Source organism: Garra rufa, chromosome 7 (genome assembly GCF_049309525.1).
Source record: "Garra rufa chromosome 7, GarRuf1.0, whole genome shotgun sequence".
Lineage (NCBI taxonomy): Eukaryota > Metazoa > Chordata > Actinopteri > Cypriniformes > Cyprinidae > Garra > Garra rufa.
This window is the reverse complement of record NC_133367.1, coordinates 30,673,502-30,698,085: the sequence shown is the minus strand read 5'-3', so window position 1 is coordinate 30,698,085 and position 24,584 is coordinate 30,673,502. Positions and strand designations below refer to the sequence as shown.

Genomic DNA, 24,584 nt, shown 5'->3' with positions numbered 1-24,584 from the left:
AATAACTGTTTAAAAACTATTTAGGAGACTTAAAATATAGTGAAAATGTTTTAGTGTCCTAAAAATAAGCACGTGAATTTTGGGTGTACCGTCTGTTTAAAAGTTTTGATGTTCATTTAAACAGATATTCTCATCCTCATGTCATTCAAAACCTGTGTGACTTGTATAAACTGCAGAGGGCAAGATGTTTTATGACAAATTACTTAAAGTCTGTCGGTCATAAAATATAGAATATAGCTACAGGAGGACTTGTAATATAGCTTGAAAATCATATAAAACTGTTAGGGTGTATTCCGAGTTTACATCTCACAGTTTTGAGTTATATCTCACAATTCTAAGTTTATATCTTGCAATTCTGACTTTTTTTCCCTCATAATTCCGAGTTTACATCTTGCAATTCTGACTTTTTTATTCAGAATTCCAAATTTACATCTCACAATTCTGAGTTTATATTTTGAAATTCTAACTTTTTTCTCAGAATTCTGGCTTTTTTCCCCTACGAATTTTGAGTGTACATCTTACAATTCTGAGTTCGCATCTCGGAATACTGACTTTTTTTTCAGAATTCTGAGTTTACATCTCACAGTTTTGAGTTATATCTCACAATTCTAAGTTTATATCTTGCAATTCTGACTTTTTTTCCTCAGAATTCCAAATTTACATCTCACAATTCTGAGTGTATATCTTGAAATTCTAACTTTTTTTTCTCAGAATTCTGGCTTTTTTCCCCTCAGAATTCTGAGAGCACATCTTACAAATTCTGAGTTTACATCTCACAATTCTGAATTTATATCTCGCAATTCTGACTTTTTTTCTCAGATTTCCAAGTTTACATCTTGCAATTCTGACCTTTTTTTCTTGGAATTCCAAATTTACATCTCACAATTCTGACTTTTTTCTCAGAATTCCGAGTTTACATCTCACAATTCTGAATTTACATCTCAGAGTTTATATCTCACCGTTCCTACTTTTTTTAGCTTGTATCTTGCAATTCTTAAGTCTAAATCTCAATTATAAGTCTATATCTTACAATTCCGAGTTTTTTGTTTTAAGAATTCTGACTTTTTTTCAGAATTTCGAGTTTACATCTCGCAATTCTGACTTTTTTCATAATTCCGAGTTTACATCTCGCAATTCTGACTTTTTTCATAATTCCAAGTTTACATCTTGCAATTCTGACTTTTTTATTCAGAATTCCAAATTTACATCTCACAATTCTGAGTTTATATTTTGAAATTCTAACTTTTTTCTCAGAATTCTGGCTTTTTTCCCCTACGAATTTTGAGTGTACATCTTACAATTCTGAGTTTGCATCTCGGAATACTGACTTTTTTTTCCAGAATTCTGAGTTTACATCTCACAGTTTTGAGTTATATCTCACAATTCTAAGTTTATATCTTGCAATTCTGACTTTTTTTCCTCAGAATTCCGAGTTTAAATCACACAATTCTGACTTTTTTTTCTCAGAATTCCAAATTTACATCTCACAATTCTGAGTGTATATCTTGAAATTCTAACTTTTTTTTCTCAGAATTCTGGCTTTTTTTCCCTCAGAATTCTGAGAGCACATCTTACAAATTCTGAGTTTACATCTCACAATTCTGAATTTATATCTCGCAATTCTGACTTTTTTTCTCAGATTTCCAAGTTTACATCTTGCAATTCTGACCTTTTTTTCTTGGAATTCCAAATTTACATCTCACAATTCTGACTTTTTTCTCAGAATTCCGAGTTTACATCTCACAATTCTGAATTTACATCTCAGAGTTTATATCTCACCGTTCCTACTTTTTTTAGCTTGTATCTTGCAATTCTTAAGTCTAAATCTCAATTATAAGTCTATATCTTACAATTCCGAGTTTTTTGTTTTAAGAATTCTGACTTTTTTTCAGAATTTCGAGTTTACATCTCGCAATTCTGACTTTTTTCATAATTCCGAGTTTACATCTCGCAATTCTGACTTTTTTCATAATTCCAAGTTTACATCTTGCAATTCTGACTTTTTTATTCAGAATTCCAAATTTACATCTCACAATTCTGAGTTTATATTTTGAAATTCTAATTTTTTCTCAGAATTCTGGCTTTTTTCCCCTCCGAATTTTGAGTGTACATCTTACAATTCTGAGTTCGCATCTCGGAATACTGACTTTTTTTTCAGAATTCCGAGTTTACATCTCACAGTTTTGAGTTATATCTCACAATTCTAAGTTTACATCTCACAATTCTGAATTTACATCTCAGAGTTTATATCTCACCGTTCCTACTTTTTTAGCTTGTATCTTGCAATTCTTAAGTCTAAATCTCAGTTATAAGTCTATATCTTACAATTCCAAGTTTTTTGTTTTAAGAATTCTGACTTTTTTTCAGAATTCCGAGTTTACATCTCGCAATTCTGACTTTTTTCAGAATTCCTAGTTTACATCTCGCAATTCTGACTTTTTTCAGAATTCCGAGTTTACATCTCACAATTCTGACTTTTTTCCTCAGAATTCTGAGTTTACATCTCACAATTTTGACATTTTTTTCAGAATTCCGAGTTTACATCTCGCAATTCTGACTATTTTTCAGGATTCAGAGTTTACACCTCACAATTCTGACTTTTTTCCTCAGAATTCTGAATTTATATCTTGCAATTCTGACTTTTTTCTCAGAATTCCAAGTTTACATCTCAATTATAAGTGTATATCTTGCAGTTCTTACTTTTTTAGCTTGTATCTTGCAATTCTTAAGTTTACATCTCAATTATAAGTATCTTACAATTCTGAGTTTTTACTTTTAAGAATTCTGAGTTTTTTTCTCAGAATTCCGAATTTACATCTCACAATTGACTTTTCAGAATTCCGAGTTTACGTCTCACAATTCTGACTTTTTTCCTCAGAATTCCGAGTTTACATCTCACAATTCTGACTATTTTTTAGAATTCCGAGTTTACATCTCACAGTTCTGACTTTTTCATCAGAATTCCGAGTTTACATCTCACAATTCTGACTTTTTTCTCAGAATCCTAAATTTACATCTAGCAATTCTGGGTTTATAATCTCACAATTCCAACTTTATTTTCCTCAGAATTCCAACTTTTTTCTTCCAAAGTTTAGAAAGTTTAATTCCAAGTTTAGAATTCTAAGTTTATATCTCGCAATTCTGACTTTTTTCTCAGAATTCTGAGTTTACAAATTCTGTCTTTTATTGTTTCTTCCACAGAATAAAAAAAGCTAATTGTGACTTTTTTTTTAACAAGTCACAATTCTGAGATTCTGAGAATTGTGAGACATAAACTCGGAATTGCAAGAAAAAAAACTGATTATTTTATCTTAACTGAGATAAAAATTTTCAATTGTATTTTAATTTTTTTTTCCATGACATAAATGGGCTTCCATAGAAACAACTCAGAGAAGAAAGAGTCATAACAGCCAAGTTCTTTGAGATGATTTCTTGTTGCTGACTATAGAGGAAGAAAATGAGGGAGTCAAGAAAAGGTTTGAGCGAGGGGGAGTGAAAAGAGAGAGAGAGATTTTGGAGAAAACAGGTTTGTTTGAGAGAACTGGGCTTCTTTGTGCACTTTTTTCTCATCTCAGTCCAATGCACTTCCTGTTTGGCTCATAAAACTGCACCGTTGCAGAAAACGAAGTGTTTGAAGTCACTGATTTGAGACCGGTTTTGCTGTACTCCTCATAATGATAAAAGTTTAGAAATGGACAGTTGACACTGGATGGTGACCAAGTGTTCTGGGCCAAATCAGTATTCAGTATGTCTTCTGTTGCAAAATAGTGCAGGATTCACCTTTAAAGGAATAAATCACCCAAAAAATAAGACAAATTGCAATGATTTACTCACCCTCATGTAGATTTTCCATACAATGACCTTTCTTAGTGAACAAATACCAGAATTTACGTTTTAAAATCCCTTCAGCGTAATTCAAATATGGTGCAGGTTTGACATCATGACGTTTGGTTAAGAGACACTCGAGAAACAATGACATTTGATGTTATTGACTTCCAACACAAAGCGATCATACAGCCACAGAACAATGAACTATTCAGTGAACTTTGCACAACCTTAGCATTTTGTTGGGAATGAGACTGTGTGTGTGTGTTTATGCTATGTTTTCTGTCTCTATAGAGTAAATCAGTGTCGTCAACTGACAGTCAGGCAGTGGAGGATCGCCAGGGTCCATCAGGGGTTTATCCTTCACAGGCCAGCAGCGATGCCAAAAGGAGACGGTGCGATGAAAAAGACGTCTACGTAGGTTCTGTCACATGACGGTTACATCATACTCGTCTCAGTCCCCCAGTTCCCTAATTAACTAAACAAGTGTGTTAAATTGACATCCCTAATGATATATTTTTTTACATTTTTACATTTCATTTACATTTTATTTTATTGATTTTGTTTTATTTTATTTTATTTACATCATATTTGTCTCAGTACCCTTTACCCAGTGCACCTTTATGTGATATGTGATAATAATGATCACAACATTTGCATTGTTGTCAGTTTTCTAATAATAATTCATTTTGATTTATTCCTTTATTTCAGAATTCCGAGTTTATATCTTAATTCTAGTTATGTCTCACAATTCTTAGAGCTTATATCTCACAATTCTGAGTTTTTCTCAGAGAATACATGGGTTTACATATGAGTTTACATCTCTTTTTTGAGTTTAGTTAAAAAAAACTTTAAAAATCTGCAATATATAAAGTCAGAATTGCGAGATATTAACTCAGAATTCTGACTTTTCTCGTATTTCTGAGTTTACATCTCACAATTCTATATTTATATATTGCAATTCTAACTTTTTTCTCAGAATTCCAAGTTTGCATCTCAATTCTGAGTTTATATCTTGTATTTTTGACTATATAATAGACCTTTTTATTTTATTTAAGCTTTTATTGTGCTTATTGGAAGTCATTTTATTATTATTAATCTTATTATTTATTATTTTATTAAGCAATGTGTAGAGTTCAATACAATCTTAACATGGTATATTTTTACATTTTCAGAAAATTGTAAAAAATAATTTTGATATTTATAATAAAAATATAATTAATATATAATTAAGTATAAAAAATATCAATAAATGCTAATTAAAAAATATTGATATTTATAATTATAAATAAAAAATAAATAAATATTATTTTAATAGTAAATTCTCTTATAAACAAAATAAAGGATAAATAATATTCTAAAAATATTATTATTTTAATATTATTTTAATAGTTTAATATTGTTTTAATAGTAAAATTCTATTATAAATAAATATACTTATTATACATTCTATTAGAAAAAATACAATTAATTATAAATAAATATAATACAAATAATTGTATATTGAATAATATTGATATTTATAATTATAAATATAATTAATACATTTATATTAAATAATATTTATTTATATTTCCACATTTTCACAAAATTGTAATTATGATAATTTTATATACATTTATGATTATATTAATATAATTAAAAATTATTTTGATATTTATAATTAAAAATGTAGTTAATAAATATATATTAAATAATATTGATATTTATAATTATAATAAAAAAGCTTATTTTAATAGTAAAATTCTATTATAAATAAATATAATTATTATACATTCTGTTAGAAACAAATACAATTAATTATAAATAAATAAATATAATAAAAAATAATTGTATACTGAATAATATTGGTATTTATAATTATAAATATAATGAATACATGTATATTAAATAATATTTATATTTATATTTCCACATTTTCACAAAATTGTAATTATGATAATTGTACATAAATTTATAATTATATTAATATAATTAAAAATAATTTTGATATTTATAATTAAAAATGTAGTTAATAAATATATATTAAATAATATTGATATTTATAATTATAATAAAAAAGTTTATTTTAATAGTAAAATTCTATTATAAATATAATTATTATACATTCTGTTAGAAACAAATACAATTAATTATAAATAAATAAATATAATAAAAATAATTGTATATTAAATAATATTGATATTCATAATTATAAATATAATGAATACATGTATATTAAATAATATTTATATTTCCACATTTTCACAAAATTGTAATTATGGTAATTGTATATAAATTTATACTTATATTAATATAATTACAAATAATTTTGATATTTATAATTAAAAATGTAGTTAATAAATATATATTAAATAATATTGATATTTATATTATATTATCTTATTTTAATAGTAAAATTCTATTATACATAAATAGCATTAATTATACATTCTATTATAAATATATTGTTACTTTAAGATTATTTTAATAGTTTAATGTTGTTTTAATAGTAAAATTCTATTATAAATAAATATAATGAATTATAAATAAATATATAATTAAAAAAATAATTGTACAATGAATAATATTGATATGTATAATTATAAATATGATAATAAATATTATTTGAATGGTAAAATTCTATTATAAATAAATATAATTCATTATGAAGTCTATTATAAATATATTATTATTTTAATAGTGTAATATTATTTTTCATATTATTTTAATAGTAAAATTCTATTATAAATAAATATAATTTAAACAAATTTATTTTGAATATTATTGATATTTATCATTATAAATTTAATGAATTAATGTATATTAAATAATATTCATATTTATATTTATAATATAATTCATTATACATTTATTTTTGATTATTTTTAAAAAAATAATTAACAATAAATATTATTTTAATAGTAAAATTCTATTTTAATAGTATGAACATTTAGAAATTTATATTAGAAAATTCTAAAAACACTTATATATTAACTTATATATTATATTTTATTATTATTATTATATTATATTATAAAATGTGTATAAATATAAATTAATAAAAAGGTATACCTAATGTATAGGTATAATCTTTTTTTATACTGTAATTGTTTATTATAGTTCAGAAAGCTCAACAATGCATCAGGTGTAGAATTTACCAAACACACACACACACACACACACACACACACACACACACGCACACGCACACGCACACGCACACACACACACACACACACACACACACACACACATGTAGGAAAGGGTTGGATGTGACCATCCAAGCGGGTATAATTAGGGGGATGATGTCACTATAGGATGATGGCAATGAGAACATCAGGCCATGATCACATCAAAGGCCTGTTGCCATGGCAACTAAGTGCGTTGTCACCCCCTGATTCCCAGAGATGGGCGAAAGAGGAGAGTGAGATGAGTGTGAGCCATGTGAGAGCGATGGACAAGGTGCTGTTGGTGTGGTGGAAGTGGGGGGGAGAGTCTCCCCTACTGTGATTGGTTAAATTAGACACAAAGGGAGGGGGACGGGGGGAGCAGTAACAGGACACTGCAATATTGTACATGTATGTACCTGATAAATGTCCCATAGGGGTATATATTTTTGTGCCTGTGTGTGTGTGTAGTCTAACACTGTCTTTCTCCTGCCTTTTGTCTTTCAGGACAGTGACGGAGACAAAAGCGAGGACAATCTTGTAGTAGATGTCTCAAATGAGGTCAGTTCACATGTACTGTTAAATTAACATTAGTGAAAGTCTGTACTTATATTAGTAATTTTATTAATTTAATTAAAGTTCCTTCAAATTATATGCTGATTAATTACTACAATTATTTGCGTATTTTGGTAATTGCTTATAAAAGCCCCTAAATAAGAAGATTACAGTAAGTTGGTTTAACAGATATATTGTTCATTGCTATACTTTAAAGTTATGGTTCATATTGTTTTATGATGATGGTATTTCAAGCTTGAATTGCTCAGATGGTAGGAAAATATATAAAAAAAGAATGTGTTAAATTGATTAATTTATTTATTTCAAGTTTTTTTTTTTTAATTAATTAATTCTATTGATATCCAGAAAACGTTATTTAGTTTGGTTTGGTTTGGGTTTTTTCAATGTACATTCTTGTTTTGTTTTGCTAATGTTTTGTTTTGTTTGGTTTGCTTTTTGTCAATTTAATGTCTTGTTTTTTGTTTTGTTTGTTTTTTTTGTCAGTTGACGTTTTTTGTTTTAGGTTTTGTTTTTTATTATTAGCTAATGCTGTGTTTTGTTTGGTTTGGGTTTTTTGTCAGTTTACATTCTTGTTTTTTTATTCTGCTAATGTTGTCTTTTGTTTTATTTTGTTTTGGTTTGGATCTTTCTTTCTTTTCATGTTTTGTTTTTGTTATGTTTGTTTTTGTCAATTTACTTTCTTGTTTTTAGTTTTGTTTTGTTTTGTTTTTTTTTTTTTGTCAATTTACATTTTTGTTTTGTTTTGATAATGCTGTGTTTTTGTTTGCTTGTTTGTCAGTTTATTTCCTTGTTTTTTGTTTGTTTGGTTTTTTATTTACACTGTTGTTTTGTTTTACATTTTGTTTTTATTCAGCTAATGTTGTGTTTCGTTTGGTTTGGATTTTTTGTCAATTGACTTTCTTGTTTTTTTGTTTTGTTTAGTTTTTTTTATTTACTTTCTTTTGTTTTGCTGATGCTGTGTTTTTGTTTGGTTTGTTTTGACTTTGTTTTTGTTGTCAATTTACTTGTTTTTTGTTTGTTTTATTTTGTTTGCTTTTTGTCAATTTACTTTATTGTTTTTTGTTTTGTCTGTGTTTTTGTTAGTTTGTGTTTTGTCTTAATTATTCAGCTAATGTTGGTTTTCGTTGGTCAATTTACTTTCTTGTTTTGTTTTGTTTGTTTTGTTTTTTGACAATTTACATTCTTGTTTAGTTTTTTATTATTCTGCTAATGTTGTGTTTTGTTTTGTTTGTTTTTCATTAAAATTGACCCAATTTAATTTCTTAATACGCGTTCCTGGATATATTGTGCCTAATTCATCGGTTCGTTCATTTAGCATATTGTTCAAAAAATAAATTGTCTTCATAAACATTAATCAAAATGCAATAACTTTCTTTGCCTGTGAATATCAACCCAAGCCATAACTGGAGATCAGAATTTAATAAAGACTTTGGGCCAGACAGCAAACACCCACAACACCCCAGCATTGTGGTGGCAAGTCATGCACCGACTCTAATCTTAATGACATATTTGTATTTGATCATAAAACAGCACTAACAAATGCATTTCATCCTGAGGAAAAAAAAACCTCATTCATTATTATTATTATTTCTGTGTAATTATCATCCATTTCAAGGTAAAACGTTACAGCTATGTTTCTCAATTACTGGACAAATATTGAACATCACTCATGTTTATTAAACTGCATTCATTCGGTAATTGCTGATAATATCACATGCGAATCAGGATTGTTTTCTGCCGCAGAGCGTCTGGAGTCAGCGAGGACTGCGCTACGCTTTTATAATCATTAAGGGACTCCGCTGTATAATTAACACGTTTGAAAATATAAAAACGATCCTGGTACATCCCACACCAAGGATTAAACTAGAACTGTTTTGTCATTTACTACTGCATAAATACGAATAGCATAATGAAAAACATGAGTGAATGGATCAGACCTTGTTCTGTTGAACTCCAGGTTAACAAAGATGACTGTTATTTCGAACAAACCCTATTAACCCATGCCACACCATCTACAACGTAAAAAGAAAAGTTCACATATCCAAATGAAATCAAAATGCATTCATGTTTTTGATTCTCCTTGGCTCTTTCATTTTGTGTTTTTAGGAGCCTTCTTCTCCCATAGGCAGTGCCCCTCTGTCTCCACATGGGAATGGTTTGGATCGAGCACCGACCCTGAGAAAAGAGCTCCCAGGATCCCCTAGCCCCCCTCCAGCCTCACCTCCACTCAGTCCACCCCCTGGAAAAAACAAGGACACAGCACAAGTACGAACACTTTTCTCTTCTAATATGCCAGAATTGACTTCTCTTTAAGCATTATATCAAATGTTTGACTGCCAGAAAATGTCAAAATACTTTTTTGTCTTTTTTTGTGGCACTTTTCATGAAAAACATGCTAAATAGAGCCTGAAAGTTAAAAAAAAAATTTAAGCAGATTACTTAACTTGTTAAATGTTAAATGGTTGAGTGTCTCAGATCAGATGATCATACTAAATATTATATAACCTGGTTTACCGTCTGCTCAACTGAGTTTTACGGTTGTTTTGTAATGGTGTTACAAAACCCTTATTTGTGTGTTGTTTGTTGTTTTATAAATATGAAAATTAAGATAAAAAAAAGTATATTTGCAGATTTAGCCTAAAGTAAGGTCTAATTTGGGACACAATGTTGATTTGTAGTTACATTTTTTATTAATACCTATTTTTGATATAATACATTAAATATCGATTAAAGAAATAATCAAAATTCGGATATTTTTGTATTTATATTATATACCTAAATTAAGATGTATGTGCTAGCCAGATCAAAATTAGTAGTTATATAAATTACATTTTTTTAAATGTTTATTATTATCATTATTATTATTGCAATTGATCAAAATTCTTATTATTTTGTATTTATATTATATGACTAAATTGAGTTATATGTTCTAGCCAGATTGAAATGCTGGTTTTTAGTTATATAAATATTTTTTAAATGATGATGATTATTATTATTATTATTACAATTGATCAAAATTCTGATATTTTTGTATTTATATTATATGACTGAATTGAGTTATATGTTCTAGCCAGATCAAAATGCTGGTTTGCAGTTTTATTTTAAATTATTTATTTTATTTTATTTTTATTTTTTTAAGTTTTTATTTTAATTATTATTCATATTAATACTTTTATTACTATTTTATTCTTCTTAAGTAATGGTGTTACTAAAAATAATTTAAACCCTGATTTGTGTGTTTTTTTGGTTATTTAATAAATATCAAAATTAGAATAAAAAATAAAAATATTTGTAAAATTCAGTAACATTTTAATAACATTCAGTAGATTTGCAGATTCAGCATAATGTAAGGTCTAGTTTGTTTGTTTGTAGTTACTTATAAACTTATTTTTATTTTTGTATTATTATTACTATTAAACTATTTTTTACATTTTCTTAGTATTATTCAATGTTTTTGTTATTATTAAATTATATTTTACATTTTTTTTTATTAATACCTATTTTTAATATAATACATTGAATATTTATTAAACAAATTATCAAAATTCAGATTTTTTTTGTATTTATATTCTATTTTATATAAATTAAAATGAAGGTATATGTGCTAGCCAGATCAAAATGCTGGTTTGTAGTTATTGTTAAACTTATTTTATTTAAATTACTTTTTTCAATTATTATTATTTGTGAATTTCTGTTTTTAATATAAATATATATAAATTTACACTAATTATTTTATGTAGATTTGTAAATGTAAATTAATATTTTTTAAAAAAAGTATTATTTATTATTATTATTTAACCCATTTTTACTGTAATAATGCATAGAATATCAGTTTTTAATGGATTTCATGGACATCGAAGGTGAGGCAAAGCAAAATCTTATAAAACTAAGAAAGGGAATTCTTTGTGTACAAATTTCCAATTTAGTGTTGCTACATATTCAACATTCTAACAGTCTCTTGGTTCTGTTGGCAGACAGAAAAATCTCAGTCGCCCTCTTCTAAATCAGGCAACTCCTCTCCCTCTCACCATGACCCTCTCACCCCTGGTCCACCTGGCCCACCCGGGCCCAGCACGTCCTGTTTACGCCTGGTCAACAAACCTGCCTCGTCAGCAGACCCTCTGGGTAAGACATCGTCTGTTTGTGTTTACAATGAACACATGCTACAATTCAATGAAAATAATTGTTTAATTCTGTGTCCTGTAGCCCTGCGGAGTCCCTTGACCATGACGCCCGGTTCCTACCCGGCTCACTTCGGAGTGGTGTCCCACGCAGGGCTTAACGGAGAGCTGGCCAGCCCAGGCGGGTTCGGAGGCTCGCTCACCCTCTCGCCCCAAATCAGTGCTGCAGCCAGTGCCTACACACGCAGCCCTATGGTAACTGTGTTTCCAAATCTCTTACAATTGACAGAAGTGTACACGAAACCATTTTGACACTTGTATACTTTCCTCCACAGGTAGCGTACGAATCTCGTTCACATCTTAGGCCCTCAGGGCTGTCCTCCTCGCTGCCTGGCTCCACTGGTGGCAAGCCGTGAGTTTTTTTCTCTTTCTTTTACCTCCCTTGGTTTTGGATAGAGTTGCACAGCAATGGCCAGCGTATTGACTGTTAGTCCAAAATAGTGCTTTTGTTTGGCGCGCTTGTAATACAATCCTCTCTCTCCAAGTCCCCCGCTGACAGCTAAAGCGAGAAAAACACTTGAATTCAGGCAAACGTCCTTAAGATGGCAAATTATTACTGCACCCACTGACACGTACACAAACAAGCAAACTTTTCATAATTATGTTGTCAAACTGCTTGAGTACTTAAGGTTTGAATCAGCTCCTATTCTTGTTTTAAAGTCCTTTCACCATTTAATTTTTGTCCCTCAAGTCCACTTATAATGTTAGTCATGGTTTATTGCACCAAAATCAGACATAATTTAGTTTGTCATGACCATTTTCCACCCTCTAACCGACCCTTAGAATTAAACATTAAAAATGTTTGACATTACAATGAAAGTCAGTGGGGTCCAAAGTGTTCAGCAGAAGAGAGTAAATTTTTTCTTTTTTGCATTCACTGTCTACCACTTTAACATCCACCTCATTCCCGCCCCCAGTGCTTACTCGTTCCACGTGAGCGCAGATGGTCAAATGCAGCCGGTGCCCTTCCCTCCTGACGCCCTCCTTGGCCCTGGCATCCCACGTCACGCCCGTCAGATCCACACCCTCAGTCATGGAGAGGTGGTGTGCGCGGTGACCATCAGCACCTCCACGCGTCACGTCTACACCGGCGGGAAAGGTTGCGTCAAAGTGTGGGACATCAGCCAACCGGGCAGCAAGAGTCCGATGGCCCAACTGGACTGTTTGGTGAGATCTGCGTCAACTGCGTTAAACTCTACTTGTAGTTGGTACTCACCATCCTAGTACTCACTAAATCAAAATCTACTCTTTCGTTCAATCAGAATCGAGACAATTACATCCGCTCATGCAAGATTCTCCCAGATGGGCGGACCTTGATAGTCGGAGGCGAGGCCAGCACGCTGTCTATCTGGGACTTGGCCACGCCCACTCCACGCATCAAGGCTGAATTGACGTCTTCGGCTCCAGCTTGCTACGCTCTGGCGATTAGTCCTGACAACAAGGTTTGCTTCTCCTGCTGCAGTGATGGAAACATCGTAGTCTGGGATCTGCACAATCAGACGCTCGTCAGGTACTTACAGACTCCTGCTGGTGAGACAGATATTGTTCTTCTTCCTGAAGTCATGTGATGTCCTTGTGTCGCCCTCTATAGGCAGTTCCAAGGTCACACGGATGGAGCCAGTTGTATTGATATTTCCAACGACGGGACCAAACTGTGGACAGGGGGTCTTGACAATACAGTGCGCTGCTGGGACCTGAGAGAGGGGCGACAGCTGCAGCAGCATGACTTCACCTCACAGGTATTGCAGCTCAGTGGGAACAAATTTAAAGACTTGTATGGCTTAATATAACAAATGATGTCTCTTACTGAAATATGTAGTAGAAAACCTATAAAAGACTTATTTTATTTAAAAAATCCACATTGTTTTGTACATATTTTAGACTATGGGGTGCCATTATTTTCATGATGTGAAATGGTTGCACTAAGTGAGCTACTGATGCTGCCTGTTGCTATACAGCAACGCGATTCAGAAAATAAAAAACTGATATAATGACCACAGCTACTGAAAGAGCTTACAGGTGTAAGCTCTTTCAGTAGCTGTGGTCTACTAAAAGCTGTAAAGGCATCAGGACTGTGGAGAGAACAAAGACGCGGGTCTAGGAAGTTTTATTCGTCCACAGGCATCTTCCCATTCTTTTATTCTCTTCTTATCACTAGGAAAGCAGTAAAGACTTACATCGCTTCTCTTGTTGCCCTCCGACTGAAAGTTACAACTAAAAGCCGCGCAATGTGGCATCATATCAGTATTTTATTTCCTGAGTTTTGTTGTGGTAAAAAAATAGCAACAGGTAGCACCAGTAGCTCACAGAGTGCAAGCGTTTCATGTCATTGAAAATATGGTGCCCCCCAAAATATGTATACAATTATGTGAATTTTTTAAATAATGTAAATCTTTCATGGGTTTTCTACTACATATTTTAGTAAAAGACATAATTTACGTTGTATTAAGCCATACAAGTCTTAATTCCCAGGGTTCCCAAAAATATCTTAATTAAAACACCCTATTGAAAATACAGATTATACTAGAAACCACATAGCCACACCGTAGCACAAACATCATCCCAAAACACCCTAGCAATACCTGGCCAGACAATCCTAGAAACCACATAGTAACATTCTAGCAACCATTTCACAATATCAGCTAGTAATGTCATAGAAACCACCCAGAACACCCTAGCAACCAGCTAGCAATGTCAACTAACAATATCCTAAAACATCTTAGCGACTCCCTAGTAATTCCCTGACAGCCACCCAAAACATCCTAGAAGACAAATAACAATGCCTTGACAACCAGCTATTAGTGTCAGATAGAAATGTCCTATTAACCACCAAAAACATCCTAGTAACCACCTACCAAGATCCTAGCAATACCCTTGGTACAACCCAGAACATCCTAGAAACTACATAGCAGCACTCTAGCAACCAAGTAGCAATGCCAGGTAGTAAATGTCATCAAAACACATAGCAATACCCTGGTAACCACCCAGAATGTCCAGAAGTGTCAAACAAGAAATGTCCAAACAACAACCCAAAAAACCCTAGCAACCACATAACAACACCATAATAACGCCCTAGCAACCATGTAGAACACCCTAGAAACCACATAATGACACCTTGGCAACCAGCTATCAGTGTCAGATAGAAATGTCCTATCAAGCACCCTAAACATCATAGTAACCACATATCAAGATCCTAGTAATACCCTGGCAACAACTCAGAACATCCTAGAACCAAAACAACCCAGAACACCTTAGCCACCAGATAGCAATGTCAACTAACAATGTCCTAAAACAATCTAGCAACCATATAGCAACACCTTAATGCCCTGACAACCACCAAGAACATCCTAGAAGCTACATAGCAACACCCTAGCAACCATTTTGCAATGTCAACTAGCAATGTCCTAGAAACCACTTAGAACCAGCTAGCAATGTCAACTAACAATGTCCTAAAACTAGTAGCCACATAGCAACACCCTAATGCCCTGACAATCACCCAGAACATCCTAGAAACCACATAGTAACCACACATCCTAACCACACATCTTAGCAACCATTTGTCAATGTCACCTAGTAATGTCGTAGAAACCACCCAGAACACCCTAGCAACCAACTAGCAATGTCAACTAACAAAGTCCTAAAACATCTTAGAGACACCCTAGTAGTGCCCTGACAACCTCCCAGAACATCCTTAAAACCACATAGTAACATCCAAGAAACCATTTTGCAAGTCATCTAGTAATGTCCTAGAAACCACCCAGAACACATTAGCAACCAGCTAGCAATATCAACTAACAATGTATTAAAACATCTTAGCAATACTCTAGTAATGCCCTGACAACCACCCAGAACATTCTAGAAACTACATAGCAACACCCTAGCAACCATTTGCAATGTCAACTAGTAATATCATAGGAACCAGCTAGCAATGTCAACTAACAATGTCCTAAAACAACCTAGCAACCACATAGCAACACCCTAGTAATGCCCTGACAACCACCCAGAACACCCTAGAAACCACATAATGGCACCTTGACAAGCAGCTATCAATGTCAGATAGAAATGTCCTATCAAGCACCATAAACATCCTAGTAACCACATACCAAGATCCTTGCAATACCCTGGCAACAACCCAGAACATCTTAGAAACTACATAGCAACACCCTAGTAACCAGGTAGCAAGGTCAGGTAATAAATGTCCTCAAAACACCCTAGCAAACACATATCAGAAGCCTGGTAACCACCAAGACCATCTATAAAACCAGCTAGTAATGTCAACAAACAATGTCCTAGAAATCACCCAAAACATTTTAAAAACCACATAGAAACACCCTAGCAACACCTTGGAAATCACCCAGAACACCCTAAAGAACATCACTAGAGGAACACATTAGCAACCAGCTAGCAATATACCACCCAGAACACACTAGCAACTGTGGAGTCATCCATAATGAAATGGAAACTTTTATTAGCAGCGTAAATCCAGTCATTGTGCCTTTATATTCCAATTTTTCGAAATTTTATGGACTGAAGGTTCTTGGCATTCACTTTTTTTTTGTCTGCAGGCATATTTTTATGCGTTGGATCTTTTATTGAAGTGTTTTTATGTGTGTGCAGATCTTTTCTTTGGGTTACTGTCCTACGGGTGAGTGGCTTGCAGTGGGGATGGAGAGCAGTAATGTGGAAGTGCTGCACGTCTCCAAACCAGACAAATATCAGCTGCACCTTCACGAAAGCTGCGTTCTCTCGCTCAAGTTCGCCTACTGCGGTACGAGTCACTATATGCAGATCTATTGTACCACCCTTTGAAACTGTCCGTGCTGCCCATGTGCTCATATGGGCCTTCTATGGAAGCCCGTATCCACCACTGAATAGAAAATAAAAAAAGGTTATTGTAACTTTTTATCTCACAATTCAATTTGTTTTCTTAGAATTGTGATACAAACTTGCAATTCTGACTTTTTTTCAGAATTAGATATAAACTAGAGTTGCGAGTTAAGTCAGAATTGCGTGATATAAACTCACAATTGCGAGAAATAAAGTCAGAATTGTTAGATTAAAACTTACAATTCTGACGTGTTTTTTTTTCTTAGAATTGCGAGATAAAAACAGTTCTATCTTTTCTCTCAATTTTGAGTTTGTATCTCACAATTCTGTCCTTTTTTTTAGAATTGCTAGATAAAAACTCACAATTCTGACTTTTTTCTCAGAATTTTGTGATATAAACTCAGAATTGTGAGAAATAAAGTGACTTAGGTTGATCTTAGTCAGACTTGTTTCTTGGAATTGTAAGTTTGTATCAAAATTCTGACCTTTTTTCTCAGAATAGCAATATAATATAATATATGTAATATAATATAATCAAAATCATGTGATATAAACTCGCTATTGCAAGAAATAAAGACAGAATTCGATAAACACAATTCTGACCTTTTTTCTCAGAATCGTGTGATATAAACTCAAAATTGTGAGAAATAAAGTCAAAAACTCAGGTCTGACTTGTTTCTTGCAATTGTAAGTTTGTAACTCACAAATCTGACCTTTATTCTCAGAATAAACTCACATATGCTGAAAATAAAGTCAAAATTGCAAAAGTAAAAAAAAAATCACGATTCTGACCTTTCTCTCAGAATCGCGATATAAACTCGTAATTGGAATAAATAAAGTCAGAATTGTGAGATAAAAACTCACAAATCTTACCTTTTTCCCTGAATCGCATGATATAAACTCAATTGCAAGAAATAAAGTCAGAGTTGTGAGATAAAAACTGACAGTTCTGACTTTTTTTCTCACAATTGTGAGTTTGTATCTTGGAATTTTGCATTTTTTCTTAGAACTGCAAGATAAAAACTTTTTTTTCCCTTGCAATTGCGAGTTTGTATCTCGCAATTCTGACTTTTTTCTCAGAATTTTGTGATATAAACTCAAATAAACTGAATTTCGAGAAATAAAGTCAGAATTGTATGATAAAAACTCACAATTCTGACTTTTTTCTCAGACTTTTTCTTGCAATCGTAAGTTTGTATCTCACAATTCTGACCTTTTTTCTCAGAATAGCAATATAAACTCACAACTACAAGAAATAAATAAAGAATTGCGAAATTAAAAAATCACAATTCTGACCTTTCTCTCAGAATTGCAATATAAACTCGTAATTGAAAGAAATAAAGTCAGATAAAAACTCACAATTCAGACCTTTGTTTTCAGAATCGCAATTTAAACTCACAACTACAAGAAATAAATAAAGAATTGCGAAATTAAAAAATCACGATTCTGACCTTTCTCTCAGAATTGCAATATAAACTCGTAATTGAAAGAAATAAAGTCAGATAAAAACTCACAAATCTGACCTTTTTTCTCGGAATCGCGTGATATAAACTCAATTGAAGAAATTAAGTCAGAATGGCAAGATAAAAACTCACAATTCAGACTTTTTTTCTCAGAATCGCAATATAAACTAACCATTGTGAGAAATAGTCAGAATTGCAAGATAAAAACAAAATTCTGACTTTTTTTCTCAGAATCATGGGATATAAACTCACAATTGCAAGAAATAAAGTCAGAATTGCAAGATAAAAACTCACAAATCTGACCTTTTTTCTCAGAATCGTGTGATATAAACTCAATTGAAGAAATAAAGCCATAATTCTAAGATAAACAATTCTGACCTTTTTTCTCAGAATCGTGTGATATAAACTCAATTGAAGAAATAAAGCCATAATTCTAAGATAAACAATTCTGACCTTTTTTCTCAGAATCACAATATAAACTTAGTTGTGAGAAATAGTCAGAGTTGCAAGATAAAAACAAAATTCTGACTTTTTTTTCTCAGAATCATGTGATATAAACTCACAATTGCAAGAAATAAAGTCAGAATTACAAGATAAAAACTCACAAATCTGACCTTTTTCTCGGAATCGCGTGATATAAACTCAATTGAAGAAATTAAGTCAGAATGGCAAGATAAAAACTCACAAATCTGACCTTTTTTCTAGGAATCGCGTGATATAAACTCAATTGAAGAAACAAAGCCATAATTCTAAGATAAACAATTCTGACCTTTTTTCTCAGAATCACAATATAAACTTAGTTGTGAGAAATAGTCAGAATTGCGAGATAAAAACAATTCTGACATTTTTTCTCAGAATTGCGATATAAACGTACAATTGCAAGAAATAAAGTCAGAATTTCAAGATAAAAGCTCACAATTCTGACCTTTTTTCTCACAATTGCGAGTTCTGAAGTCCAATTCTGAGGGGGAAATGAGACTGATATGTTCTTAGAATAGCAAGTTTATAGCTCACAATTCAGAGGGAAAAAAAGTCACAATTGTGAGATGAAAAAAGTAGCTTTCATTTTTTTATTCAGCTGCGGAGGCAGGCTTCCATAGCCTTCATTATTTATGCCTATTTAAAACAAATGCTATTAGATAGAAAGAAAATCAAATCAGATCTTGTGCTATGTATTTCAGGGAAGTGGTTTGTAAGCACGGGAAAGGACAATCTGCTTAATGCATGGAGGACGCCGTATGGAGCCAGTATTTTCCAGGTTTGTTCCAAAACCGTATGACGTTTTTCTTTTTTTTGGATGTTTTAAACCTTAAAATGCTGCTACACTATTAACATATCACAATAATAGAGCAGCTGTGCACAGACAGGGCATGGCAAACAAACCTTGTTTAAAACGCGACAATTGTTTCAGATTCGAAAATCATTGCATGCCTCTCTTGTGACTGAGATTTGGATCTCATCGTTATACGTCTTATTTTGTCTCTCACTCTCTCTCTCTCCAGTCAAAGGAGTCCTCGTCCGTCCTGAGCTGTGATGTGTCCCCAGACGACAAGTATATTGTAACAGGTTCTGGGGATAAGAAAGCCACGGTGTACGAGGTGGTGTACTGAACACAACAACAGATGAATGGATGAACAAAGAGCGCCAAGCATGAAACAATCATGGAAGGCATGACGGGCAACCACAGCTCTTCTATTTGTGGTCCTTATCTAGTCACTACCATTTGAGAGATTGAAGGAGGCTTTGTTCAGAATGGCATACTACCATACTATTCATAGTTTTTATGCAGTATGTACTAAGCACAGTATAAATATTTTCTTTATACATAAAATACCCAGATGGCATACTACTAAAGTGCTGGGTAGTACCTAGAAACATGCCCGAATCTGAATACCATGTTCAGAAAAGAAAATGACGTGTACTACGGAACCCTTAAAGGGAATAAATACGAGATGGGAGGGAAAAAAATTCTTAAAAAGTAGTCAGAATACATTAGCTAAAATAAGTAGATTACGTTACTAACTTTAGTTTTTATCAACCTGATCTCATGATGAAAACGTATCTGTGGGAACTTTTTCGCTAGATTTAAAATACGTACCGCCATGTACGTTTTGTGACACATTCGATGTGAAATGTCCACTGAGTGGCTCTAAAAGAGTGTTCATTTTTTTCGGAACAGATGAACATACATATGGTACGCTTTATGTGACGTTGGTTTTGCACGTTGACTTGAAATGTCCATTAAGTGGCGCTATAACTGTAACGCTCCGAGACATTTTAAATTACCGTGCCATCTGCACTACACCTAAACCTAAAAATGTGACGTAAAAACGCAATCGCAAGCATGCCGTTTTAGCTTGTTTTTTGATGCCTCATTTTTCAGCTCTTTCATCGTGAGTCATGTTTTTCACGGGATTTGTATCCAAGGATTCCTCATTCTAAGTCCAATTCCATGCCGTCTGAGCTACCGAGCAAGTTTGTTACGTCCAGAAAGCCAAACGTATGAAGCTGTAATCATAATTGTGTATGAAAACGATTACAAGCACTCGCAGTTTTACTGCTTCTAGTGTTCATTTCTACGCTCACATGAGGTGGTTTTTCAGGCAATTCGAAAAAGCAATTGTAAGATAAATACTATTCTGACATTTTTCTCAGAATTGTGTGATAAAATGCTGCTACACTATTAACATATCACAATAATAGAGCAGCTGTGCACAGACAGGGCATGGCAAACAAACCTTGTTTAAAACGCGACAGTTGTTTCAGATTCGAAAATCATTGCATGCCTCTCTTGCGACTGAGATTTGGATCTCATCGTTATACGTCTTATTTTGTCTCTCACTCTCTCTCTCTCTCTCTCCAGTCAAAGGAGTCCTCGTCCGTCCTGAGCTGTGATGTGTCCCCAGACGACAAGTATATTGTAACAGGTTCTGGGGATAAGAAAGCCACGGTGTACGAGGTGGTGTACTGAATTGTGTGATAAACTCACAATTGCAAGAAATAGTCGGAATTGCGAGATAAAAACACAATTCTTACCTTTTTTTCCTCTGAATCGTAATATAAACTCAGTTGTGAGAAATGTGAGATAAGGACTCACAATTGTGACCTTTTTTCTCACAATTCTGACTTTTTTATTGCAATTGCAAGTTTGTATCTCACAATTCTGACTTTTTTCTCAGAATTGTTAGATATGAATTTGCAGGTGTGAGTTATGTCCAATTTTGAGGGGGAAACGAGACTATGTTCTTAGAATTGCAAGTTTATATCTCACAATTCTGAGGAAAAAAAACATGTTTTGCGAGACAAAAAAGTCAGAATTGTGAGAAAAAAGGTCAGAATTGTGAGTTTCGAACTTAATTTCTTGCAATTGCGAGTTTATATCACGTGACTCTGAGAAAAAAGTTCAGAATTGTGTTTTTATCTGTCAATTCTGACTTTTTCTCGCAACTGAGTTTACATTGCGATTTGGAGGAAAAAAAGATAAGAATTGTGCTTTTATCTCACAGTTCTGACTATTTCTCGCAATTGTGAGTTAAACACAATTCTGAGAAAATGTCAGAATTGTATTTATCCTACAATTCCTTTTTCGAATTGCCTGAAAAACCACCTCATGTGAGCGTAAAAACTTTTTTGCAATAAATGGGAGTGTTTTTTTTTTTTTCCGAAATTGACGCGTATTTTCAATTCGCAATTTCAATTTGTGCAATTTGAAGAGTGATGAAACACAGCTATTGTTGCACATTTAATTTAGTGAGAGCCGTCCACTTTGTTGATTTACAATTTTAGTCCAATATTGTTATCCGGTAATGTCTCAAAAAATATGTTGCTAACAATCGAAAAGGTAAGGTAAAAATAGGAAAACAGATTACAAATTGTAGTCCATTACTGATTACAGATTACAATGAAAACCTACAGTAAAGCCCGAAATTATTCATACCCCTGGCAAATTCTGACTTAAAGTTACTTTTATTCAACCAGCAATTTTTATTTCTGATTAGAAATGACACAGACGTCTCCCAGAAGATAATAAGACGATGTACAAGAGGCATCATCGTGGAAAAAATTATTACATTTATATTGCATACATGATTACATTATTACAATTTCTACACAATGCGCAGCCGCAGGTTCTCAATTAGCTCCTTTGTCTTAGCCATGACTGTCCACAAACCAACAGCAGAGAGCTTCTGGTTTTCACCTGCTGAGTTGATTAAAACAGCTGTTCCCAATGAATCAGGGTAATTAGGATGCTTTAGAACAGCTTGGACTATTTGGAATGGTATAGAACTTTGGATTTTCCCATAGACTGTGATAGTTTGCAAAGGGTATGAATAATTTTGGACATGCCACTTTTTGTTCAAATGTAAATAAAAGCTGAGAAATATTTTTTTCCACAATGTTGCCTCTTGTACAGTTGTTTTATTATCTTTTGGGAGAAGCCTGTGTCATTTCCGGTCAAAAAAAACTTGCTGGTTAACTAAAAGTAACTTTAAGTCTGAATTTGCCAGGGGTATGAATAATTTCGGGCTTGACTGTACATGATTTCATGACAAAAGTTTTTCAGATTTACAGGTCACACGGCGTATGTGCAGTAGCTTTGATATAATAAGCCTTCCAATATCCGAAATTACGTTTCAGTCGCATAACATCGGTTAATGGAAACGCCATAATTTCACAATATTTTTTTGACATTTATAAAATATTGCTAATGTTTTGCGCAAATCTGTAATAGAAATGCAGCTACTACGTATCTTATTCTTTTGTTTTTATTTGACATCCTATGCTAGTATGTAGTACACAGTATATACTGTGAAGTATGCAGTATGCTAGTATTCCATTACGAACATAGCGAGTGAGTGGGGAGTTAATTAGAACAGTCTCCAAGCTAAAAGAGAAAGCCCCACAGACAGCAGGTATTTAGGGAGCTTCTACTTACAGAAACACCAAAACCAGACAATCATTTCATTAGTCGCAAACTCTCTCCATAATAAGAGCGCAACATCTTCCCTCCAATGAGAAAAGACAGTTTTGAGGCTCCTGGCTCACGTTGGAGCTTCTCAATATGGGCGCACAAACAATTCTCCACTCGCCTATCCAACCCAATTAGACATTCATGTGGCAAATCCCAGTCGTATTCTCCAACCTGCATTTAATTTCCTCCTTCCACAAGTCAGTGTCTAATGAGGAGCTAGGGTAAATCATGCAGGATTCGTGCGGCAAATATTCACAACCACGACTGTTCGCTTTTAATTCCTGTGGATTATCATACAGATGTTGCGCTCATTTGTGATTTAATGCTCGTTTTCGTGTCATTAATTAGCTTTTAGCTTTGCATGGGGAACATTTCATGATCGTTCGACTTCAGAATGATGCAAATACCTAAATATTCAAAACTGGTATTTCATCAAGTAATGTTTAAAGTGATGTTTAATGCAAAACAGTTACAAAAATAGGTTCCAAAAAAGAAATCATGTAATTAATCAACACAGCATGAAACAGAATGCAAGTCTTTGTGAAGATACAATTATTTTAATGTCAGGATTGCAATTATATCAGTATCAGGGATGTCATGCAATTATTTTAAATGCATTTTTTAATTCTTCACACGAATGTTTGAAAATCTAAGCAGTCCCAACACAGAGCCCTGATGCACACCATCAATAAGAAGAGCTGTGGTTGCTGGCCTGACCAGGAATGTTCAAGGAAACACACTACAGGATTCATCCATCACATGCACCAAACATCCTGCTGGGAACAGATTTTTTTAATTACAGTTTTGTTTTGTTCACTTTTTCTTTTGATCTATAAAGCTTTTCTCAGCACTCAGAAAATGGTTGGATGCATCAAGCCATTTTTTTCTTGTGAGCAGAAGGAATTGTATCATTAGGTTCTTTCTCTTTTTTATGGCAATAGTAAGCAGTGTTACTACAGTGTTTTGATCAGTCTGTTTATTACGCAGAAAGTGCGGTGTGTTTATTTTTTCTTTTTCGAATAGCTGAAAATATGGCTGCCTGCAAACAGTGGCATTTGTCCGTTTGAAGACAGAACGGCTCTGTTGCACGATCCGTCTTTGACGTCATGCTATCTGAATATCTGTATCTATCTACCCTTATACAATGCATTGTTTGTATACTGAGAACGATGTTCACCGTCACGATTTTGTTAAAGACGCTCTCTCTCGAAAGCCAAGGAACTTTTTCGAAGGCATCGCTGTGATATCCCTGTAGCACTTCCCATGTGATGTAAAAGACATGTATACATTGACAAATTAAACTTGTGGTCATCTTTTGAAGTTGTGTTCTTGAGAAATCCAACTCATGCTAATAACAGATTGTATTAAACATGAAACATGTTTTTTTTCTTTTTTATGACTGTTACAGGGCCAGCTGTGGTCTGATCTCCCTAAAAGTTTGCATGCTTGTTTAGAATCACCTGTTGCATGTGTTAACCAGGTTTCATGAAGTTTTGAGTTTTCTAAACGGCCCTGTTATAGCTTCCCAAAGGGTAAATTGACCTGGAGACTCGTGTTTGTACTGCAGTGTTTTTTCCAGATTGAGTGAAAA

General features: G+C 33.0%; 1 protein-coding gene across 2 annotated transcripts in view; it reads left to right on the top strand.

Moving 5' to 3' along the window:
- tle2b (TLE family member 2, transcriptional corepressor b) overlaps positions 1-24,309 on the top strand; it is a 68,744-nt gene extending 44,435 nt beyond the window's left edge. For both annotated transcript variants that reach the window (XM_073844852.1, XM_073844851.1), the window contains exons 9-20: positions 4,120-4,242; positions 7,482-7,535; positions 9,657-9,815; positions 11,525-11,675; positions 11,757-11,926; positions 12,007-12,083; positions 12,649-12,898; positions 12,994-13,241; positions 13,323-13,470; positions 16,349-16,499; positions 19,203-19,279; positions 19,524-24,309. In XM_073844852.1, coding sequence (XP_073700953.1) covers positions 4,120-4,242; positions 7,482-7,535; positions 9,657-9,815; positions 11,525-11,675; positions 11,757-11,926; positions 12,007-12,083; positions 12,649-12,898; positions 12,994-13,241; positions 13,323-13,470; positions 16,349-16,499; positions 19,203-19,279; positions 19,524-19,631 — 1,716 coding nt within the window. In that variant the 3' untranslated portion in view covers positions 19,632-24,309. The remainder of the gene's footprint in view (positions 1-4,119; positions 4,243-7,481; positions 7,536-9,656; positions 9,816-11,524; positions 11,676-11,756; positions 11,927-12,006; positions 12,084-12,648; positions 12,899-12,993; positions 13,242-13,322; positions 13,471-16,348; positions 16,500-19,202; positions 19,280-19,523) is intronic.
- Positions 24,310-24,584: the final 275 nt, after the last annotated feature.